At 42.7% G+C, this 18,982-nt stretch overlaps 2 protein-coding genes across 2 annotated transcripts in view; one reads left to right on the top strand and one right to left on the bottom strand.

Annotated features, from left to right (window-relative positions):
• The window catches only part of syne1a (spectrin repeat containing, nuclear envelope 1a), a 130,622-nt gene that overhangs the window by 65,924 nt on the left and 45,716 nt on the right, over nucleotides 1-18,982 (top strand). The window contains exons 68-83 of the mRNA XM_085431938.1: nucleotides 2,371-2,697; nucleotides 3,047-3,199; nucleotides 3,471-3,638; nucleotides 4,540-4,716; nucleotides 5,842-5,988; nucleotides 6,978-7,103; nucleotides 7,212-7,388; nucleotides 7,538-7,803; nucleotides 8,000-8,156; nucleotides 8,266-8,664; nucleotides 8,856-10,460; nucleotides 10,886-11,223; nucleotides 11,345-11,489; nucleotides 11,652-11,870; nucleotides 13,422-13,708; nucleotides 13,978-14,143. Of these exons, the coding sequence (XP_085288064.1) occupies nucleotides 2,371-2,697; nucleotides 3,047-3,199; nucleotides 3,471-3,638; nucleotides 4,540-4,716; nucleotides 5,842-5,988; nucleotides 6,978-7,103; nucleotides 7,212-7,388; nucleotides 7,538-7,803; nucleotides 8,000-8,156; nucleotides 8,266-8,664; nucleotides 8,856-10,460; nucleotides 10,886-11,223; nucleotides 11,345-11,489; nucleotides 11,652-11,870; nucleotides 13,422-13,708; nucleotides 13,978-14,143 (4,857 nt within the window). The remainder of the gene's footprint in view (nucleotides 1-2,370; nucleotides 2,698-3,046; nucleotides 3,200-3,470; nucleotides 3,639-4,539; nucleotides 4,717-5,841; nucleotides 5,989-6,977; nucleotides 7,104-7,211; nucleotides 7,389-7,537; nucleotides 7,804-7,999; nucleotides 8,157-8,265; nucleotides 8,665-8,855; nucleotides 10,461-10,885; nucleotides 11,224-11,344; nucleotides 11,490-11,651; nucleotides 11,871-13,421; nucleotides 13,709-13,977; nucleotides 14,144-18,982) is intronic.
• On the bottom strand, nucleotides 16,343-18,966 carry LOC146691908 (uncharacterized). Its single transcript, XM_085431930.1, has one exon. It carries the CDS (start codon nucleotides 18,778-18,780, stop codon nucleotides 16,648-16,650), a length of 2,133 nt encoding a protein of 710 aa, XP_085288056.1. The 5' UTR covers nucleotides 18,781-18,966; the 3' UTR covers nucleotides 16,343-16,647.

Genomic DNA, 18,982 nt, shown 5'->3' with positions numbered 1-18,982 from the left:
TTCAACACACACACACACACACACACACACACACACACACACACACACACACACACACACACACACTTCTCTCCTCAAACACTCGTTTCATATCATAAAACCCATCCAAAGTGCTAACTAACAAGCTGCAGCAAACCCATGAGTCCTCGCGCATTTTTTTTACTTCTCCATCGCTATATCTCATTTCTCTTTGTCTTCTTCACATACATCCAGAACAGCCTTAACACACACACACACCCGCACACCAAACATAGATGTTTACAATAGATCATCTGGTGCAGTCTTTGCAGTAATCCGTGTCTGGGATCGATGCTCTGTCTCTGCGTATGCACTGAAGACATGCTGCCACCACATGTGTCCTTCCAGCACTGCATATAACACACGAGCGCTTGCTCATCTCCTGCAGTGAGAGCTACAGGGCTGTTCAGTGAGCAGGGATGATTATGCATCGACACAAAGACCAGTAATCAATAGTTGTGTCAAGGGCCATTAGTTGGATTTGGACTTTATTTGATACTGTCAAAGTGTGAGTCATACAGTAATGATGGACTACCTCAGTTGTAAACGTGCTGTGAATTCATTGTACATATCGTGATCATGTAGAATGTAACATATAATTTAATTTGTCCCCTTCAACTGAAGCGTCTCTGTAGTTTTCTTTGACAAGATTTATTTTGAAATGACTGGCTCGTACAAACATGTAAACAAGGCAAAATGCAAAATAGAAAAGGGTTGGTTCTCATTAATAAGCACCCCCCCCCCCCCCTCTCCTTTCTCCTCCCTCCATAATTTTTAATTTCATTCGCATTTCATAAATGTTCAAGGTCATATCCTCCCCAGAGTCCCTGATGGTTTCTGATGCACACAGTCAGAGTTTTTTCCCCAAAGGTAAAGGTAAATCGCCCCATTTTTTAATTCCATATTTGTAACTGGGAATAATGAATGCATTTAGTTTAGCACAGAAATTGACATATGCTTCTTAATTAATTTGAACAAAATTTTGAGCTATGCAGAATTAAACATGCTCCTTCTGTTCTGTGGTTTCGCTGCTTTTCATGCACTGACGGCAGAGACTGCTAAACTGCTTAAAGGGTCATTTTTGTAATGTCCTTCCCCTTCTAGTAGGTAATGTAACTGCTAAACATGGTTGGCAGATCCATAGTAGATGCAGTGCAGTAGATAAAAGAGCCCAGGCACTGATGCAGAATCACCAGTTACAGCAGGTGGACAAGGAACTTGACTGGGATAATTGGGTTGACGTGCTATAAGACAGCTACAGCAGAAAGGGCATGATGTCTTTAAGACCTGATATACATTGTTCACAAGACTGTACTGCCTTATGCTATATGGAAGCCGTAGAATTATTAAATTATATGAGCCTATGCAAGTTTAAAACCTTACGCTGATAACTTATTTGATGCAAAGACAGATTGTGAGCACCAAATTCTGATCATTCTCTTAAGTGAAGTCACTGATTATTTCAGATTCTGGAAGAACAAAATCTTGCAACTTTAATTCAACATGTAAACAACCACCGCTGCTGCTAAGATGGAAAACTGATATCAGGTGTGAGATGAAGAGGCAATAATGAGTTTTTCAGCACTAAATCTAAAGTGCTGTAACTGCAATTACTGCAGATTTCTTCTTTTAGCTCTTGGTAAACACAGAGAACTATATGAAATTGAAATGTAGTCAGTGTCGCTCATTAAAGCCATAAAGCGTGAACGCCATTACTCGAGTGACGAGCGAGCCTGGAGCATCACATTAAGCGGGAAGCATGGACGTGTGCAGACAGACGCGGCTCTTGTTATATTATATTACCAACAGCCATAGCTGGAGATCCGGGATTGCTGAAGTGAGAGGCAATAACAGACTGATGATGAAAGCTAGATGGCATCCCATAGAGTGGAGGTGTGAGTGTGTGTGTGTGTGGCATGTTATGGTTGCCCTGGAAACCCTGCAGCTACTTGTGCCTGTTAAGGGCCTGTTATAATTGGGTCCTCCTTTCATATTATTCACTGTGGTTTCTCCCCAACATGACCTCCCAGTCCTCTCCACATCGCACCATGCAGGTGTCAGCCTACCCGATGAGTTCAAAGCTTTTCAAATGCACTGTAAGGCTTGTCTGGGTGACTGGGACAGCACCGGAGGTGAAGGACAAGGGAATCAGTGATCTTGTATTGAATGCCAGCCTCAAAGTCAGTGAAGCTATGATATAAATCTATTTTATCCAAGAGGATGATTTACTCTTTTCTTTCATTCAGTAGTGTGTAAACTGCCTTGGCTGAAGGTCAGTTAGTAACAAGCAATGGTGATAACACAGTAGCAGGACCCATGGTGAGCTCTATTCATGCTTTCTCTTTCTCCCAGAGTCTCCAGTCTGAGCTCCAGCACGGTCACAGCTTCCTGAAATCACTTAGGGAGCGAGCAGAACAGGCGGCAGGCTTCCTGAATGAATCTGCAGCTGAAAGTTTAGGAGGAGAAGTAGAGGCGCGTCTTTCCCAGCTGGAGGAGTTAGCCGGAGGCCTCAGGCAGGAGCGCAGCTTCCTTGAGCGGGCATTACTGCTAGCTAAGGAGTTCCAGGACCGGTACAAGGCTCAGGCTCAGTGGCTGGTGGAAACCAAGGCTTTGCTTCGTACGCCAGTGGAGCCCAAGGCTGAGCTGTATCAACGCAGAGCACAGCTGACTAAGTATAAGGTATAGTATAAAAAAAGTGAGGGGGACATCTGGATTAATTTTACACTAAGTGATTTTTTTCTCTTTGGCGAATTCAGCAAGACTAATATTAGCATAATGAACCACATGAGTGACCTTGCATGTCTGAAAATTAACTTTAAAAGTAGATTTGCTTTAAATAATTGCTGACCATTTTCCAGAGTCATAATGACAGATGCTTATTGGCTGCTTTAACAGCAGTTGGCATTAATAAGTAAACCCTATTAATAGTAAACTAGATTAAAAAAAAAGCTTAACATCTAACGCCACATAGCATACCCTATTGTGCGGAAGATACTGAAGATAAAGCTTGTCTGTTTGTGTGTTTTAGGCTCTGTTGCAGATGGTTCAGTCCCATGATGGAGCCATCAAGTCAGTGCTGGAAAAGGGCGACGCTCTACTTTCCTCTGTCCACTACCCCTCCATTCGAGATAAAATAAGCAAACTACAAAAGGACTACACTGGACTTTGTAATACTGCCTTGGTGAGAAGCTGTACACAGATGACAGTAGTTCTTTTTGAAAAAGAGGACAAACTAATGTACTTTCCATGCAGGCAGAGCAGCAACTTTGGAATCAGCTTCACATAAATTAAGTGCATGTACATGCATGTGGATGTTTCTAAAAAGTTGTGTAAAACTAGCTTCTGATAAAAAACAAAACACTGTTGCTTCTCAGTGTCAAAGAAGCTTTCCTGCCCAGCTGTTGCATATGCATTGTCATCAGTATAGTTTGTCTGTGAACTGTGTGGCCCAGGCTCATGTGGAGAATTTGGAAGGCCAGGTGAAGGAACAGGAAGCTTACCACAACGAACTCCAGGAAGTGGAGCGCTGGTTGCTGCAGATGTCCAGCAGGATGGTGACCCCTGATCCCAGTATTAGCGGCAGCCTGGAGGCAGCCACTCAACAGCTGGCCAGACACAAGGTACCCAAATAAAATATTTCACTTTTGCTGTTTTTGGACTTATTGGTTGTATTTAATGACAAATCGCCTTAATTGGGGGACAAAAATGATCCCCTGTGGCCTGTACTACTACTTGATGTTTGTTTTATTTGATGTTAGTGTCATCATCATTTGAAAGGGTTTTGTTGCATATAGGATGCCAGGGTTACTGTCTTCTCAATAAATTTTACTTATGCCTCTTTTACACATGGGCACATACATATACATATACATATATATATAATTCCCTTCTTACCCCAGCGGGCAGTCTTTATCCTTGAAGCTTGGGTCCTCTGCCAGAGGCCTGGGAGCTTGAGGTTCCTAGGTCTGCGCTCTTCTGGACAGAGATCTCAGACGTTGTTCCTGGGATCTGCTCAAGCCGCTTGCCTAGCTTGGAAATCACTGCACCTAGTGCTCCAATTACCACTGGGACCACTGTTGCTTTCCCCCCTACACATCTGGTCCCTTCTGGGGATCCTTGGGGTTCCCCGGATGGGACTAGTCCCTTCTGGGGAACGTCCGGCTATCCCAGTGTCTCCCATCGATATACTGCTCAGACCTCATTTTGCTGGGCATAAGTGATTGGCATGGTGTTTGGGTTTGGCAATAATAGTGAATTTTACGACAATTAATTTGGAAAAATATCAGACTTTTGCTTTGGACATGAAACCATAAGTAATATATTAATAATGAAATGTTTTCTTTTAGTAGGTTCAGTCTAAATGTTTAACAGATGCTGGATTTAGTCATCATTTAATCCAGACAGTTTAATAGCTCTTTGTGGTCACTCTGCTCAAATCACAAATGTACAAGCTCATCTGCTATTATATCTCCACTGGAGATTCTCTCATAAAATCCTACGTGGTTACTTTATCCTCCACAGGCCATCATGGAGGAAATTGCAGGGTTTGAGGATCGCTTGGCAGGCCTGAAAGAGCGAGGAGACCACCTGATGGAAGGCTGCAGTGACCGTGTGCAGAGCAGGCTGAGACAGCAGGTCCAGGCACACCAGCAAGGCACCAGAGACAGCTACTCTGCCATCTGCAGCACAGCGCAGAGAGTGAGTGAGGAGGAGGAGGAGATGGAGAGATGGAGGGAGGGAGGGAGGGAACGTGGAGGAGAAGGGAGGGAGTTGTGGGAAGCTGAGAAAGACAGATAGTCTGTCTGTCTATGGAGCAGTGAAATGGTTAATACACATTCATGAAGTAATTCTTGGATGTCCTTTGGACGAGACGTGCATGCACAGAAACGCATGGTTTAGATATCAGTTCCGTTAATATTCCAACAGATTAGACAGCAACTTAATCCTAAATCATTCTGACACTTAAACCCATCTCTTAAGACAGCCCTTTACTGCCAGCGTAGAGGGCACAACCAATTAGTGCTGCCAAAGTGGAGCTCAACAGCAGCCGTATGCGGACAGACCCCACCGGCCAAAATCACTAACTCAATCTCGCCATATTAATCTCCGTGTATCCCCTGTCAGCTCCACTTTTTCATGCTTGAGCCAAAAATGATCACACACCACCATTCAGCGAATCTGGCGAGCCCCCATAATCCAGCCCCACTCTGTCATTTTGGCATCGTCTGTTCTGTCATCATAGCTCACCTCCCAAGACACTACCTCCACCACCACTCACACATCCAATCTGGCATTGTGTGATCCAGCCACACTTTACCACTACACTGCTGGCTTCTCTACAACTGCGCCTCAAGTGTTACGATGGCTGCCAACTGTGTCCCAGCGCAGCACAACTCTAATATCCTGCCTGCCACTTGCCACCATGCCAGCCTTCTAGCCTTTGCCAAATACATTGGGCATTTTGCCAGTAGTTGCCCCCCGTTATTCCTCTCTTTCGGGTTCTCATATTAACACTGTCAATCAGACCTTGCTGTTCCGCTCTCCCCTGGAAGGCATGGACGCCTCCACATTCAACACCTGTTAAATATAACAATGAAAAACTGCCTAATCATTTGGGTTTTAATCTGTCATTGTGTTTGGCCATAGGTTTTGACTTCAAAGCATTGTAGCACTGTGTCGTCTACCAACAGTTCGTTGTTTTCACTCCGTGTTCTTGCATGTGTTTATTCTGCTACTGTTGGTAAAACAGAAAACATTTAAATGGTTTGCCATGCAGAGGTGCGTCAATAGGAGCACTTATATTTAGCTTCTTCTGTATTACAGGTGTATCAGAGTCTGGATCATGAGTTACAGAGACATGTGAGTCTGCAGGACACACTGCAGCAGTGCCAGACGTGGTTGAACTCTGTGTCAGAAGAGCCAGAGCCTCCTACACATCCTTCTTTCAGCCTCGAGGAGGCTTTACAGCAGGTTAGTAACCATACATACATAAAGTAAGTATTAGGGATGGGTATTGATAAGATTTTCACGATTTCGATTCCATCTTCGATTCTGTTTAACGATTCGATTCTTTATCTATTCTCTTATCGATTCTTATTTTTAAAAAAGGAGAACACTAAGGTCGATTAGCTTAGAACTTTGTTTTATATCTTCTCTTTGAACAAGATAGAAATTTAGGAGTAACATGGCCTTACAAACCCAACCGTGAGATCTTAAGAGATCCAGCCTACGGCTCTTCAATGGGGTGTCACAGGGTCCCCAGGAAAAAAAAATGTAAATGTAAAATAATAAAATAAATATTCTTCTGTAGCAATAACAAAGTATAATATAAATTATTCTGTAACAATTACACAAGAATATCCAGTAATGTCTCTGCCTACAATTAAACACATTCACTTACCGAAAATCGGAGCATCTGCTGTGCAAGCCTTTGACCACAAACTTAGTCACTGCTCGTGACATTCGTCTATCCTGACCTGAAAGGAGACGCTACCGGTAGACTGCAGCGAGAACTGCCAGCATCTGAGCCAGACTCTGTCTGTCTCTCTCATCATGGTCACCTAAATGCACAGTAATGGCAGGTTTTGTAATAAGGCAGATCGCGCTAACATAATATGCACTGTTAGTTGATTATTTACCTGCCGCATTAACGGGAGAGGACGTGCAAACGTTACTGCTGCTGCTGGGTTGAGATTCACGAGTCCGGAGCGGAATTAAAAACATGACATTCATTATCTACTTTGCAAGTATTGCAAGTTGTTTGCAAGTATTGCAAGTTGCCCGGTTGTCATCCGTTCCCGTAAAGTATAATCAAACTTTTGAGCGTTTGAGCCGCTTCGGCGCCGTGTTTCCTGCCAGGTAAATGACGCTCCGCAACGTGGTGAGAGAGGATGTAGTGAGGATATAATATGCCCAACCAGTAAAATCAATAAAATTAATAGACAGCTATATACAAACAGGTGAAGCAGGAGCGGGCTCTGCAGGAGCAGGCTGGCACTTACCTCCAGCTTGTGTGCGCCACGTGTGACCTGTGTGAGCCGAGGGTGAGGGAGACCGCAGCAGCTATCCAACAGGTCAAACTGCAGGTCAGTTCACTTTAAGAAGCTTTTAAGCAAAAGAGTACAAGTTTCAGCATGCATGTTTATAGCTCATATACCCATCGTGAAATGACTGCACTTTATTGTTGTGTCTAGATTGAGGAGCGTATGCTGCTTTGTGAAGAGGTAGCCGACAGCTGGAGAGACATCGAGGAGCAGAAGGCAGATCTGGAGACCCAGCTAATAGAGACAGAGCAGCAGCTTCAGAACCTCACCAGGAGACCTGCAGAGCTGGAGCCTAAGATTGCACAGAACCAGCTGGACAAGGCCCAGGTTAGATTTTACTATTTTACTTTTTTTACATTTTTTTTTTACATTTTTTTACATTTACATTTTTCAAAGAGTTTTCTTTTAGCTAAAATCATACAATTTGAGTTGCTGCTCAGAATAATCCCAGAAACCAACTCTTATCTTTCTTCCAGGAGTTCCTGCAGCAGATTAAGGAGAAACAATCTGAGGTAACACGTCTGCATGAAGCCATCGGCAGGTTGATGGACGGACAGGTCTCTCCTGCCCTGGAGGAGATAAGGAGACTGAAGAAAAGCTGGATGGACCTGGGCCAGCGGGCTGAAGAGCTGGAAGCCCTGCGGGGGGAGGACATGCAGCGAAGTGGAGAGTACCAGGAGAGTGTTGTTGCTGTAGAGGAACTTTTCCATCAAGTATCCAGGGAATGGGACTACCTTGCTAGGTATCAGACTTTTTTGTTTTTATCAAGGCTGTAATGTCATTCTCTGCATGGCATCCACTTATGTATATACAGAAATAGCTATATATATGAATACACAACATAGTTTCATTAGTCTTTCTACCGCAATAGAGACAAAAGTTTACATTTTTATTACTATATCCCTGATGTCCCTTAACTCATGTATATATGTTACTAGGGCTGACACAGAGAGTACAAGTGAGCATCTAGAAGCACTCAGGAAGCTCGCCAGTGACCTAGAGGAGCAAAGAGAAACTCTGGAAGACTTGAGGGACCAGAGACAAGCTATCCTGCCTCGACTTAGCCTGCTAGACAAGGAGCTGGTCAAACAACAGGTGAGGACATTATTTTTTTCTATAACTGTATGTGTCCAGCAATATGCTAATATGATCACACGGTCGAAGTAATATTGACACATTTTCTGGAAATATTGTATTTCATCAGGTGGGTCATCTGGAGCAGCGCTGGGCACAGCTGGAATCGCTGATTCAGCAGAAGATCCAGGACTCTGCGCAGATGCTAGAGGATCTTGCCCGAGTGGAAAATCAGCTGAGAGATGCCAGAGAGTGGGTGGAGGAGCAGCGGCCTGCCCTCACCTCTGCCCTGAAAACCAGCCCACCCCCCGATCTGGCCCAGAGTTTCCTGTTTGACCACCTGAGCGTATGTGTAGAGCTGGAGGCCCGTCAGCAGCTGCTCGGTCAGGCAGTGAAGGAAGCTCAAGCTGTGGCTTCCAGGCTGGGACTGAGTGAAAAGAGACGCCTGCAGGAGCTCGTTGAACAAGCCCAGACTGAAGTGGAGGCTCTCGGGGCTCGGGTTGCCCAAAGGAGGAAGTACCTTAGTAAGGTAACAGCTGGACTTATGATTTAGATAACATTTTAATTATGCCTTAAAGGGGCTAATTATATCCTGAGCTATTAGTCTGGTGAAAGAAAAAAAAGACCCAAAGAAAAACCAGGTAGTCCAAGAAATAAATTCTGCTTATCCTGCCAAAGTCCATTTATAAATAAATTGTGATGTTTCTGTCTTCCTCTCAGGCCTTCACAGAGAGGACACAGTTCCTTCAAGGCCTGGGGAGAGCATTATCTTGGATACAGCAACAGGAGAGGAAGGCCTTGATAGATGACCACATAGCACTTCTTCCTGAGGACCTGGCAAAGCAGGTTGCTGGATGTCGAGGTGTTCAGAGCAGCTTACGAGCTTATCAGAGGGAGCTGGCATCTCTCTGGGTACAAGGCCGCGATCTGGAGAGAGATGCCACTGACAAAGAGAGAGCAGAAACGCTGGCAAGACTTGAGGAGCTACAGTCTGCTTTTGAAACTGCTCTCCAGAGGACTACCCAGCGTCTTGCAGCCTTAGAGAAAGCCTTGACCTCCAGGAAGTACTTCCAGGTTGACCTAGACAAGACTTGTCAGTGGCTGAGACAAGCAGATGACATAACATTTCCGGAAATCAATTTAAGCACTGCTGATGATAGCTCGGATTTGCAGTCACAGCTTTCCAATTATCAAAATGTCCTAGAACAAGCTTCCGAGTATGAGAACCTCCTTCTTATTGTCCAAAGAATAGGTCAGGAGATCCTCCCTACTCTGAATGAGATCGACCATTGCTACCTGGATGAGCGGCTCAATGCCCTGCCACAGCAGTACAATGCCATCCTAGCTCTAGCCAAAGAGAAGAAAGACAGGGTCCAACAGATTATCCTAGAACGGAAAGAGTTCTGCACTTTCTTTGATATTACTCGTAATGCACTGGAGGAGCTTCAGGAGCAGTTTGACAATCTGGAGAAGCAGACTATCAGTATTGAAGAGGAGGAAGTTGTTAGTTTAGTTAATGAATACAGAAATATAAATGAAAGTTTAGTCCATATTAGCCCTGCTGTTAGAGAACTGCACGGGAAAAATGAGGGTTTCCTCAGTAAAGGTCAGCACTACAGAGCTGAGGAGACACAGCAGCTTGTGAGTCTCCACAACACACTGAAAAGGAGAATTGATCAGAAGATCAAACACTTACATGATTGCTTGGAAATACTATCTAAACACAAAGTAGTTTTTTCCAAGTTAGACTCAGAGTTACAGTCTGCTAAAGAGGAGCTGGTGAAATTGAAATCAGACAAAGAAGTAAGTGCCATAGATAAAATCTCAAGTCTTTATTTACTGCTGGAAAATCTGGATGGAGTGAACTCTCAGGCTGAAGAATGCAACCAACAGATGCAAAACCTTTGTCTTACGACTGATGCTGCTGCCTTTCAGGAAACTAGTCTGCAGCTCCAGTCGCTGCAGTCTTTACGATGTGACGCTAAGCGTTTCGTTGAAGAAAGCGAAACGACAGTCGCAAAAAATGAAGACTTCACAAGAGCTGTTGAGAAAGTGTTCGAGTGGTTGAGGACGGTTAAAGACAAAACGAAGGATCCTTTGACCTTTTCAGAGGTCAAAATTGAGAGGATACACGAGGAAGTGCGGAAACTGAAAATCAAGGAGGAAGAAGTGAAAAGTAGACTGAGGGTCGTTGATGTCTTGGGTGCACGAGAAAAGCAAAAGTACAAAAGCAGGAAAGCAACCGTTCCTTCCCATGTAGAAGAGAAACTGCAGGAGCTGGGAAGGCTGGGAGATGAAGTCCAACAAGGAATTTGTGCAAAACAAGTATGTAATTATGTTTGTTGATTGCTTTAATTCACCTTATAGCTATTTTCTGATAGTATTGTGACGTTGCACTAAATGTAATTGATATACATTTGGAAATGACTGCCTCAGTTATTGTCCACAGTATTCCTGAGCCATCATTCATGGTTTAAAGTTCTAAATGTTACTTTCAGTGTCATGTCCTCCCTCACTGTTAATATTAATCAACTTGGGGAGGTTAAAACATTTCAAATATATCCTTAGCATCTTCTTCTATAAAAACAAGACTACTGGTAAGTTTAAAAACAGGACATTTTTACACATTAACAGCAAAAATGTGGTTTAATGTTTAAACTGTGCCCTTCTCTATCAACTCATTTACATAGATAAAATCTTGTGGGAGGCCAGAAAAAGAAGTTAATTAAATCACCTTTTGCATATTCTAGCTGGCTGTGGATCAAGCGCTTTCCTTGGTCCAGAGGCACCACTTATCTCTGCAGTCCATGCAGAAATGGCTAGACTCCGCTGCGGCTTTGCTTCAGAGGGCCACCACAGGGGTGGAGCTCGAAAACCAAGCAGACTGTGCACAGGATCTGGAAGAAATTTTAGCTAAGGAAAAAAACTTCAAAACTGGTTTACAGGAGTTCGGGACTTTAGATCCCTTGCTGGTGGATTTTCTGGAGGCAGGAGTGATGAGTGGGCTCAGAGAAAAAGTAAACACAATGCAGCTAAGAAGCACCGAAGTCAAACAGCAAGTGGATACTTACAGAGAAGTGTTGGAGAGGTGTGTGCTATATCAAGTATACATATACAGTTTATATTTATTCCATATACCTAAAATGATGTTGTGCATAGTTTCTTTATTATGTCACCCATCACTGATGTTCAATCTGAATGTTTCTTAGATGTGCAGCTCTGTGGAGCTCCTTCCAACGTGAGAAAGAGACCGTGGTTGAGCAAATGAATGATTCAGAGGGCAGGATGGCCATGTTCACTACAGCTAAAGCTGTAAGCGCCCACCAAGCAGAAGACAAGTGTCAAAGATACAAGGTGGGTCACTGTGTCAGAGAAAAAGAGATTCTGTATTAGAAATTACAGAAATGATCTAGCCTTTCCCAGGGGTTGTATCTTTTAGTTTTGCATGATATGTTTGAGGAGAACATATTTATTAAACAGCTTTGTGTCGTATCTCTTATAACCTTTTGGTTCTAGTCACTGGTGGCGCATGTTGACCTGCTGGAAATGCCTCTGAATGCTTTGAAAGAAAGAGCAGCAGAGCTGGAGCAATTAATCTCTGAATCCAGCAAAGCTATCACCAGTCACGTTGTGTCGTCGCTATGGCAACGGTGGACCCATCTCCGCAGTGTGGCCCGAGCCCAGGAGAGGGCACTGGAGGACACTGCTAGAGAGTGGAGGAACTTCAATGAGAAAGTAAGAGACAGTTTACCCGTGGGTTTTTGTGCATGTTATTGGTGTGGTGGTCCTCACGTATTGGCCTGCTTTCTGGGGAATAAAGAGCAGGTCCCCACACTGTAAATCGCTGAAGTAAACCTTTAGGGAAAAGGTTTACTTTAAGGTCCCAAATCATGAAAATGTGTTTTTATTAGCTTGAAGATGTAAAAAGTATAAATTTCCTTGTCACCGTAATTTTTCTAGCACTCTCCACAACTAGACCACCTTCTAGTTTTATAAACCACTGAAAACTGGATGATCAATGATTATAGACATATAGCTAATAAATGCAACACATCCTACTCTCTGACTGCTCGGTTTCTTTTAGGTGAATGTGAAAGTCCTAGTTAAGCACGCAACTCAGACTCTTTTTAAGTGTGGCTGTATCAGAACCTTGTGCACGGTCGATTTATTAGCTTTAGTGGATGATAGTTTGTACTTTGCCAGGTTGGTGAAGCAGACAGGAGTAGCAAGGAAACTAACTGGATCATATAAAAAATATTATTTTCAGAGTGGGCTGTGTTTATTTTATTACTTCTTTGCTTTACGTGATATGTGATGGCCTTTGCTAAGAGAAGACTTGTTTTATTCTGCTGTCAAAGGCACCAGACTCCATTGATAAAAACACTCATACTTTGCCGAACACAGAAGAGGCTGATCTGCCTCAGCTTGATCAGTTAGGTTATTTCTGTTATTGTGTGGCTTTTATGTTGAATCACCAGAGTCCCACTCTGACGGTCCGGAAACTTGCAGAGAATATGGGACATTTTAGGTTTGGATAAAGGTTCAGGTAAGACAAGCATTAGCTATGGCTGAAGCAAAAGTCAGACCCGAGTACGTCACAAGTCTTCAGTCTGTCCCTGTGTGGTCTCTATAATCAACCCTTCACTGGCGTCCAGTTAAGTCCCTGTTTATTTTAAGAATGCTGTGGTCCACCCACTTTTTCACTTTTTGTTTTGATGTTTTAGTGTTTTGTTTTATTTATAAAGGTGCTTTGTAAATAAAATATGACTTTACTTACTAACCTTCTGCAAAAATGCGTCTGCAAATTTGGGTCAAACACAGTAACCGCTGAACACCAGTTGGTGTGCAGTGATGTAACTCCAGGCTTTAGGCCAGTTGTTTCCTTCTGCCAAAACACTGTGTCATGGAGTGTTTTCCCGCCTTTTGACCTAATTTGTGTTTGAACGCTCTCTGTTTCCCATAAATACCCACAAGACACTCTTCCTAAAAAAGGAAATGAAGTCATATTGTAAGTAACTGTCACTTCCTCATATGTGGCACATTCCTGCTGTCCACTGTTTTTCTGTGGCCCCTTTGTTCAACTGGGCATGATGTCATCCTCTTTGTCCACTGATTCCTTTGACTATCACAAAGTCTTGTCCCACATAAAGTAGACTGGCAGCAATCACAAGTGAAAACAGACAAAAATGTTAGTAATTATGTCTCCCAGCCCCTTTATTAAACCCACAAGCTCTACATGAAGCTGAATGTGGAGAATAATTCTGTAAATAAACATCTGTCCCTCAGATGGAGAAGGTACGATCGGTGTCCATAGACCTCCACGGTCGTGTCCCAGACAGCACGGTTGAGAAAGCAGCCACCAGGGCGGCGCTTCAGAGTCTCCTGGAGTACCATGACTCCTTCAGTCTGGAAGTGGAGAGGGAGCAGTCCATACTGGCTCTGCTGGGGCAACAAAGTTGCAGTCTTAGGGGAGAGGATGACAAGGTGGAAGTGATGGAGAAAAGCACTGAGAACGGACACAAGGAGACGCCGTGCTCACAGGAGATCCAGAGCATGCAGGCGCAGTATGACAGGTGAGATGACTGCTGCTGGGGCTGCTGACAGCCACTTTATACTCATAATGATTATTGCTATAATTGTTCAACTTAGGTAGGTGGATATTTAAGTTGTTTTACAGCCTCCTAGTACAAGGATAATGGGGCTACTTTTCAGTTTATCTTCATTTTTAAAAAGAGTTTCTGCTTTTTACCACTTAAATTTGTTTATAGTAAATGTAATAAATATCCCATTCAGACCGAAATGTGTTTGTTTATTTTGATCTTTTTCTTCCTTGTCTTGTCAGCCTTGTGTTGCAGGTGCGGGCTAGCAGGACTCAGGTGCATCAGGAATTGAGGGAGAGAGAGGAGGTTGAGAAAGAGCTAGGCTTAGTCAAAGGCTGGATCCAGGACACCCGAGGTTTATTGCTGAGTCCCACTGCAGACCTGGATTCACTGCTGCAAGAGCTAGAGGTAAAGGACTTACTAGTCTCACACATAAAGCAAACATAGTCTGACTTCAGTGGTGTTTTTTTTCTTGTTTAGACACAAATACAATGTATTAACATAATTAACAGATGTGATTATGTTTGAATGTGTGAGAGTAAAGCTATGGATTTACTTGTTTATCTATGTTCCTACCCTCACCTGTGGCAGCAAGCTGTTAGTAGTCATCAAAACAATGAGATAGTACATGGAAGTGGTAAAAATGAATGTCCTCTGAAGGGTCTCTGGGCTCTTCCTTAAAGTAAGAACAGTGGTCATTTGGAAGGGGCTCACAGTAGAGTCACTACTCTCCCAATTGAAAGGAGCCTGTTGAGGTGGTTCAGACATCTGAATAGGATTCCTCCTGGGCATATCCTACTAGAAGGAGGCCTCAAGGCAGACCAGGGACGTGCAGAGAGGATTAAAGGGGCGGGTGCTCAAAGTTAAAAAGGGGCACATTGAACCATGCTGAATAACAACAACACACATTCATCAAGAATCTAATATGGGAAGGGCAGGGCTGTGTTGATCTGAGACTGTAGACATTAAAAAGTCCACAGGAGAGATGGTAGCTGATTAAACAAGTTTCATGAGATAATAACAAAATGCAAAGATTGGTGACAGCGCTTGGAACCATAAGGCAACGAAAAACTGTGACATAAACTCGGCTCTGCCTGTGAATCACTCTTTGCTTCTCTTCTTCCTTCCTTCCCATCATTTCATATATCACTCTCCACTTGCTGTCTATCTGAGAACAAGGCACAACTTGCTATTGCAATAAACTATAATCTAATTATCCACACCTAACAACTCTTGCACTTAATCTATAATAAAATGATGACAGCAAAATGTTATAGCCCTGCCTTTAGTAGCCTCATACAGCTCCTACTGTTTCCTCCTCATGTCCTTACCAGCCATGTCTGCACAATGTTATATCATGAGTAATATTTTTTTAAATCCAGCTAAATAAAACACACACATGCACACACAGTGACATTTTAGACCTTCTTCAGAATACTGTATATACTATGGGCATCCTTACATTATTATTTATTACTAGAGCTACAATAATAAAGCAATGAGGAGGGGGAAGTAATAAATATGAAATAATGTATTTATGATGATTCCATTTGTTTCACTATCCACTCTGTGCAGGGCAAAGCTTATTACATTTTTAAACTGTAGAGATACAATCATTTTACTGCTGTAAAATCCAACTTTTGTCTTATTTAAAATATAAATCTAATATAATCTGCTTCTTAATGTTTGTTCTTTAAAATACAGCGTGTGTTTTTTAATATATTATAATTATAATAATTATTATGTGGACATGCATATTAGATCGTTTTTTAGTGAAATATAATCCCTCCAGAAAGGCAGGAAATGCCCAGAAACTTACTTTAAAACTAAATATGTTCCCTAAAACGGTGACAGAGCTACAGACCCATGACAGCCTTACACAGGTAGCCAGCAGCTATGACCAGCACTACTTGTGCAGTTAATAAAAGGACAGGTAATGTTTGTCACGCTGTTGCACACACAGCACGCTCGTTTGTTTCAGTTCGTCAGTTGCAACAAGACAGCTTACCAACGTGTATGTAATAAGCTAATACTCCTGTGTGCTACACACTACAGTGTGCGCTGTACACCTACTTACTGGGTTTGTCGCATCAGTCTGTGTCTCTGAGTTAACTTGTGTTTCTCCTACAGCTCCGGACCGCAACAAATGCGCGTGCTCTTTGTGAGCTCGTTCCCGGCTCGTAACCAGCGCGTTCTGCCGTCGAGGGCGATCATTGGTTAAATGTGATCATGTGACTGATGCAAGCCAGATCCTTTTATTTAGCAAAACTATGATTAATAGTTAAATATTATTGTTGAGGGGCACAGACAGGACTCCGCACGCACACACACATAAAATAAATAAATAAATAAATAAATAAAAAAATTTTAAAAGTTGCCTCAACAAAAGGGCACTTTGGGCACTCATCAGGAAAGGGGCGGGTGCTCAAGCCCCTCTAGCCCCCCCCTCTGCACGTCCCTGGTCTCTATCCATCTAGTATTAAATCTTTCTGGGAAACAAGTATGTATATTATGCACACACACAAACACACATGCAGCTATTACCTATTTCTTGTTTTTATACCTAAGATGAATTATTGTTGAATGAAGACATTTTTCAAACAAATGTAAAATGTGGGCAATTGTGTTTATTGGGTAAAGGAAAAGGCAGAAGGGGGGGAAAGGATAGAAAGAATGAAAGAGAGAGATGAGAGAAAACCCCAACAATCCCCTCTGAGCAAGCAGCAGGCGACAGTGGATAGGAAAAACTCCTTTTAAAGTGAAAGACACCTAAAGGAGAAACCTATGGCAGAACCAGGCTCAGGAGGGGGCAGTCAACTGCCGGGACTGGTCGGGGGGTGAGGGTGAAAAAAGAAAAAGGAGGGAGGGGAAGGGGGGAAATGAAGATGGAATAGAGGTGGAGGAAGACGAGGTTACATCAGGTGAGAAGCAGCAGTGCCCCTCCTCCAGAACCAGTGGAAGCGTTTTTTCTTCTTTTTCAGATACTCTTCCACCAGCACTTTTTTCTCAATGATGAGGGTTTTCAGCTCATCGATTGTTTCTGCGTTTTCTTTCTCAAGTTTGTTGCATCTTTTCACCATGTCTTCTAATTGTTCTTGTTTTTCTTTAAGCTTGTCTTTCAGTTCTTTAACTGTTGCCTCCTCTATTCGCTTTGCCTTGTGCACATCTGTGTGCATGTCTTCCAGCTGCTGGTTTCTCTTCTGGATTTCTTGAAGTCTACACTGCAGGTCTTTATGTGTTTTCTGTTGTTCTTGCTTTTGCGCCTGGATTTCAGTGTTTTTGTACTTCAAGGTCTTAGAAAGTTCCTCAAGTTCGGTATTTTTTCTCAGCATCTCATTGATGCTACTCTGCATCGCTGAGCATTGTTTTTCCAGCTTTTTCTTTTCTTCTTCCAGTACAGTTGATTTGTACTTTGTTTCGTTATACAATTCTTGGAGTGCTTGATTTTTCCTTTGGAGATGAAGTTTTTCTTCTTCCTGTTGTATTTTCTGTTGGTCTTTTTCTTGAAGAAGCTCTTTATTTCCGTGCACTTTTTTATCAAGCCTGATTTGGAGCGATCTGTGTTTTTCCTCCATCTCGTCAAGCTTGGAGTCCATTTCTTTCTGTTTCATTTCCAGTTTCTTCTTGTCTTGAAGCAACTGTTGACTTTTGTGCAGAGTTTTGTCATGTTTCACCTGCAGCGCTTTGTATTTTTCCTCCATGGCTTGGAGTTTGCTCTGCAGGTCTCTCTGCTCTACGGGCTCTTGTTTCTTTTCTTGGAGGTTCTCCTTATTTCTCTCCAGAGCTTCATCAAGCATTACTCGCAAGCCTTCATTTTGTTTCTCAATGTTCCTCAGCTTGCAATCCATTTCTTCCTTTTTTATTTTCTGTTGGTCTATCTTGTGAAGAAACTCTTTATTTCTCTCCAGAGCTTCATCAAGCATCACTTGCAAGCCTTCATTCTGTTTCTTGATGTGCCTCAGCTTGCAATCCATTTCTTCCTTTTTTATTTTCTGTTGGTCTTTCTCGTGCAGAAACTCTTTATTTCTCTCCAGAGCTTCATCAAGCATCACTTGCAAGCCTTCATTTTGTTTCTCGATGTTCCTCAGCTTGCAATCCATTTCTTCCTGATGTATTTTCTGTTGGTCTTTTTCTTGAAGCAGCTCTTTATTTTTGAGCAGTGTTTCCTCAAGAGTTAGTTGCAGCATTTTCAGTTTTTCCTCCAAGACTTCAAGCTGGGAGTCTGTTTCTTTCTCCAGCATTTCTTGTTGCTCTCTCTCTTGAATGAACTCTTTATTTCTGTGCACTGTTTTCTCAAGCTTGATTTGGAGCGATCTGTGTTTTTCCTCCATCTCGTCAAGCTTGGAGTCCATTTCCTTCTGTTTCATTTCCATTTGCTTCTTCTCTTGAAGCAACTGTTGACTTTTGTGCAGAGTTTTGTCATGTTTCACCTGCAGCGCTTTGTATTTTTCCTCCATGGCTTGGAGTTTGCTCTGCATGTCTCTCTGCTGTGTGGACTGTTGCTTCTCTTCTTGGTGGATTTCCTTCAGTTTTTCCAGAGCTTCGTCAAGCTTCTCTTGGAGCTCCTGATTCTTCTTGACCATGTTTTCCTGTTTTATGCTCTCTTTTTTCTCCTTTTGGAGCAGATCTTTATTTTTTTCCAGAGCTTCATCAAGCTTTTCTTGGAGCTCGTGATTCTTCTTATCTTGGAGAGCCCATTGTTTCTCCTCAATAATACCTTCCCTTTCCTGAAGCTGGTAGGATAATTTTTCTAATTCAGCGCTCTTTCTCTCATTTTCTTCTGTCAGGATCTTAATCTTTTCTCTGTTCATGAGATTTTCCTTCTCCATTTCTTCCAATCGCTTTTCCTCTAATTCCACCTGTTCATCCCAAGGAAGAGAGCTGATGTAAGGGTCTAGGGACTCATACCATGGAATAGAGCTGGGGTCAGCTTCTTGTCTTTCTTGCTCTTTCTGAGACATGTTGGAGTCTGTATACCGTGAGTACGAAAAGTATCCAGATGTTTGAAAATGCTTTACTGGTGAACGTTTGAATGCTGCTAACATAAGTGCTGCAAATAACGGACTGAAAGTTGTACCTCCTCACCCCTATTTATGGATTCAGAAGCCTGTGACATCACAATTCCATAAGCCAATGAGGTTGTCACATGACATTCTAGAATGAGGTCATGTTTTTGTATGAATTTTTTAAATAACATCAACATTCCGTAAGCCAATGAGGTTCTTACATGACTTTTGAATGAGGATA

The sequence above is a fragment of the Copadichromis virginalis genome, linkage group LG15 (genome assembly GCF_057382275.1).
Source record: "Copadichromis virginalis isolate Kocher_CV1m ecotype Utaka linkage group LG15, C_Virginalis_male_GT1.1, whole genome shotgun sequence".
NCBI lineage: Eukaryota > Metazoa > Chordata > Actinopteri > Cichliformes > Cichlidae > Copadichromis > Copadichromis virginalis.
Note: the sequence above shows the minus strand (reverse complement) of the source record. Positions and strands in the feature narration are given on the sequence as shown.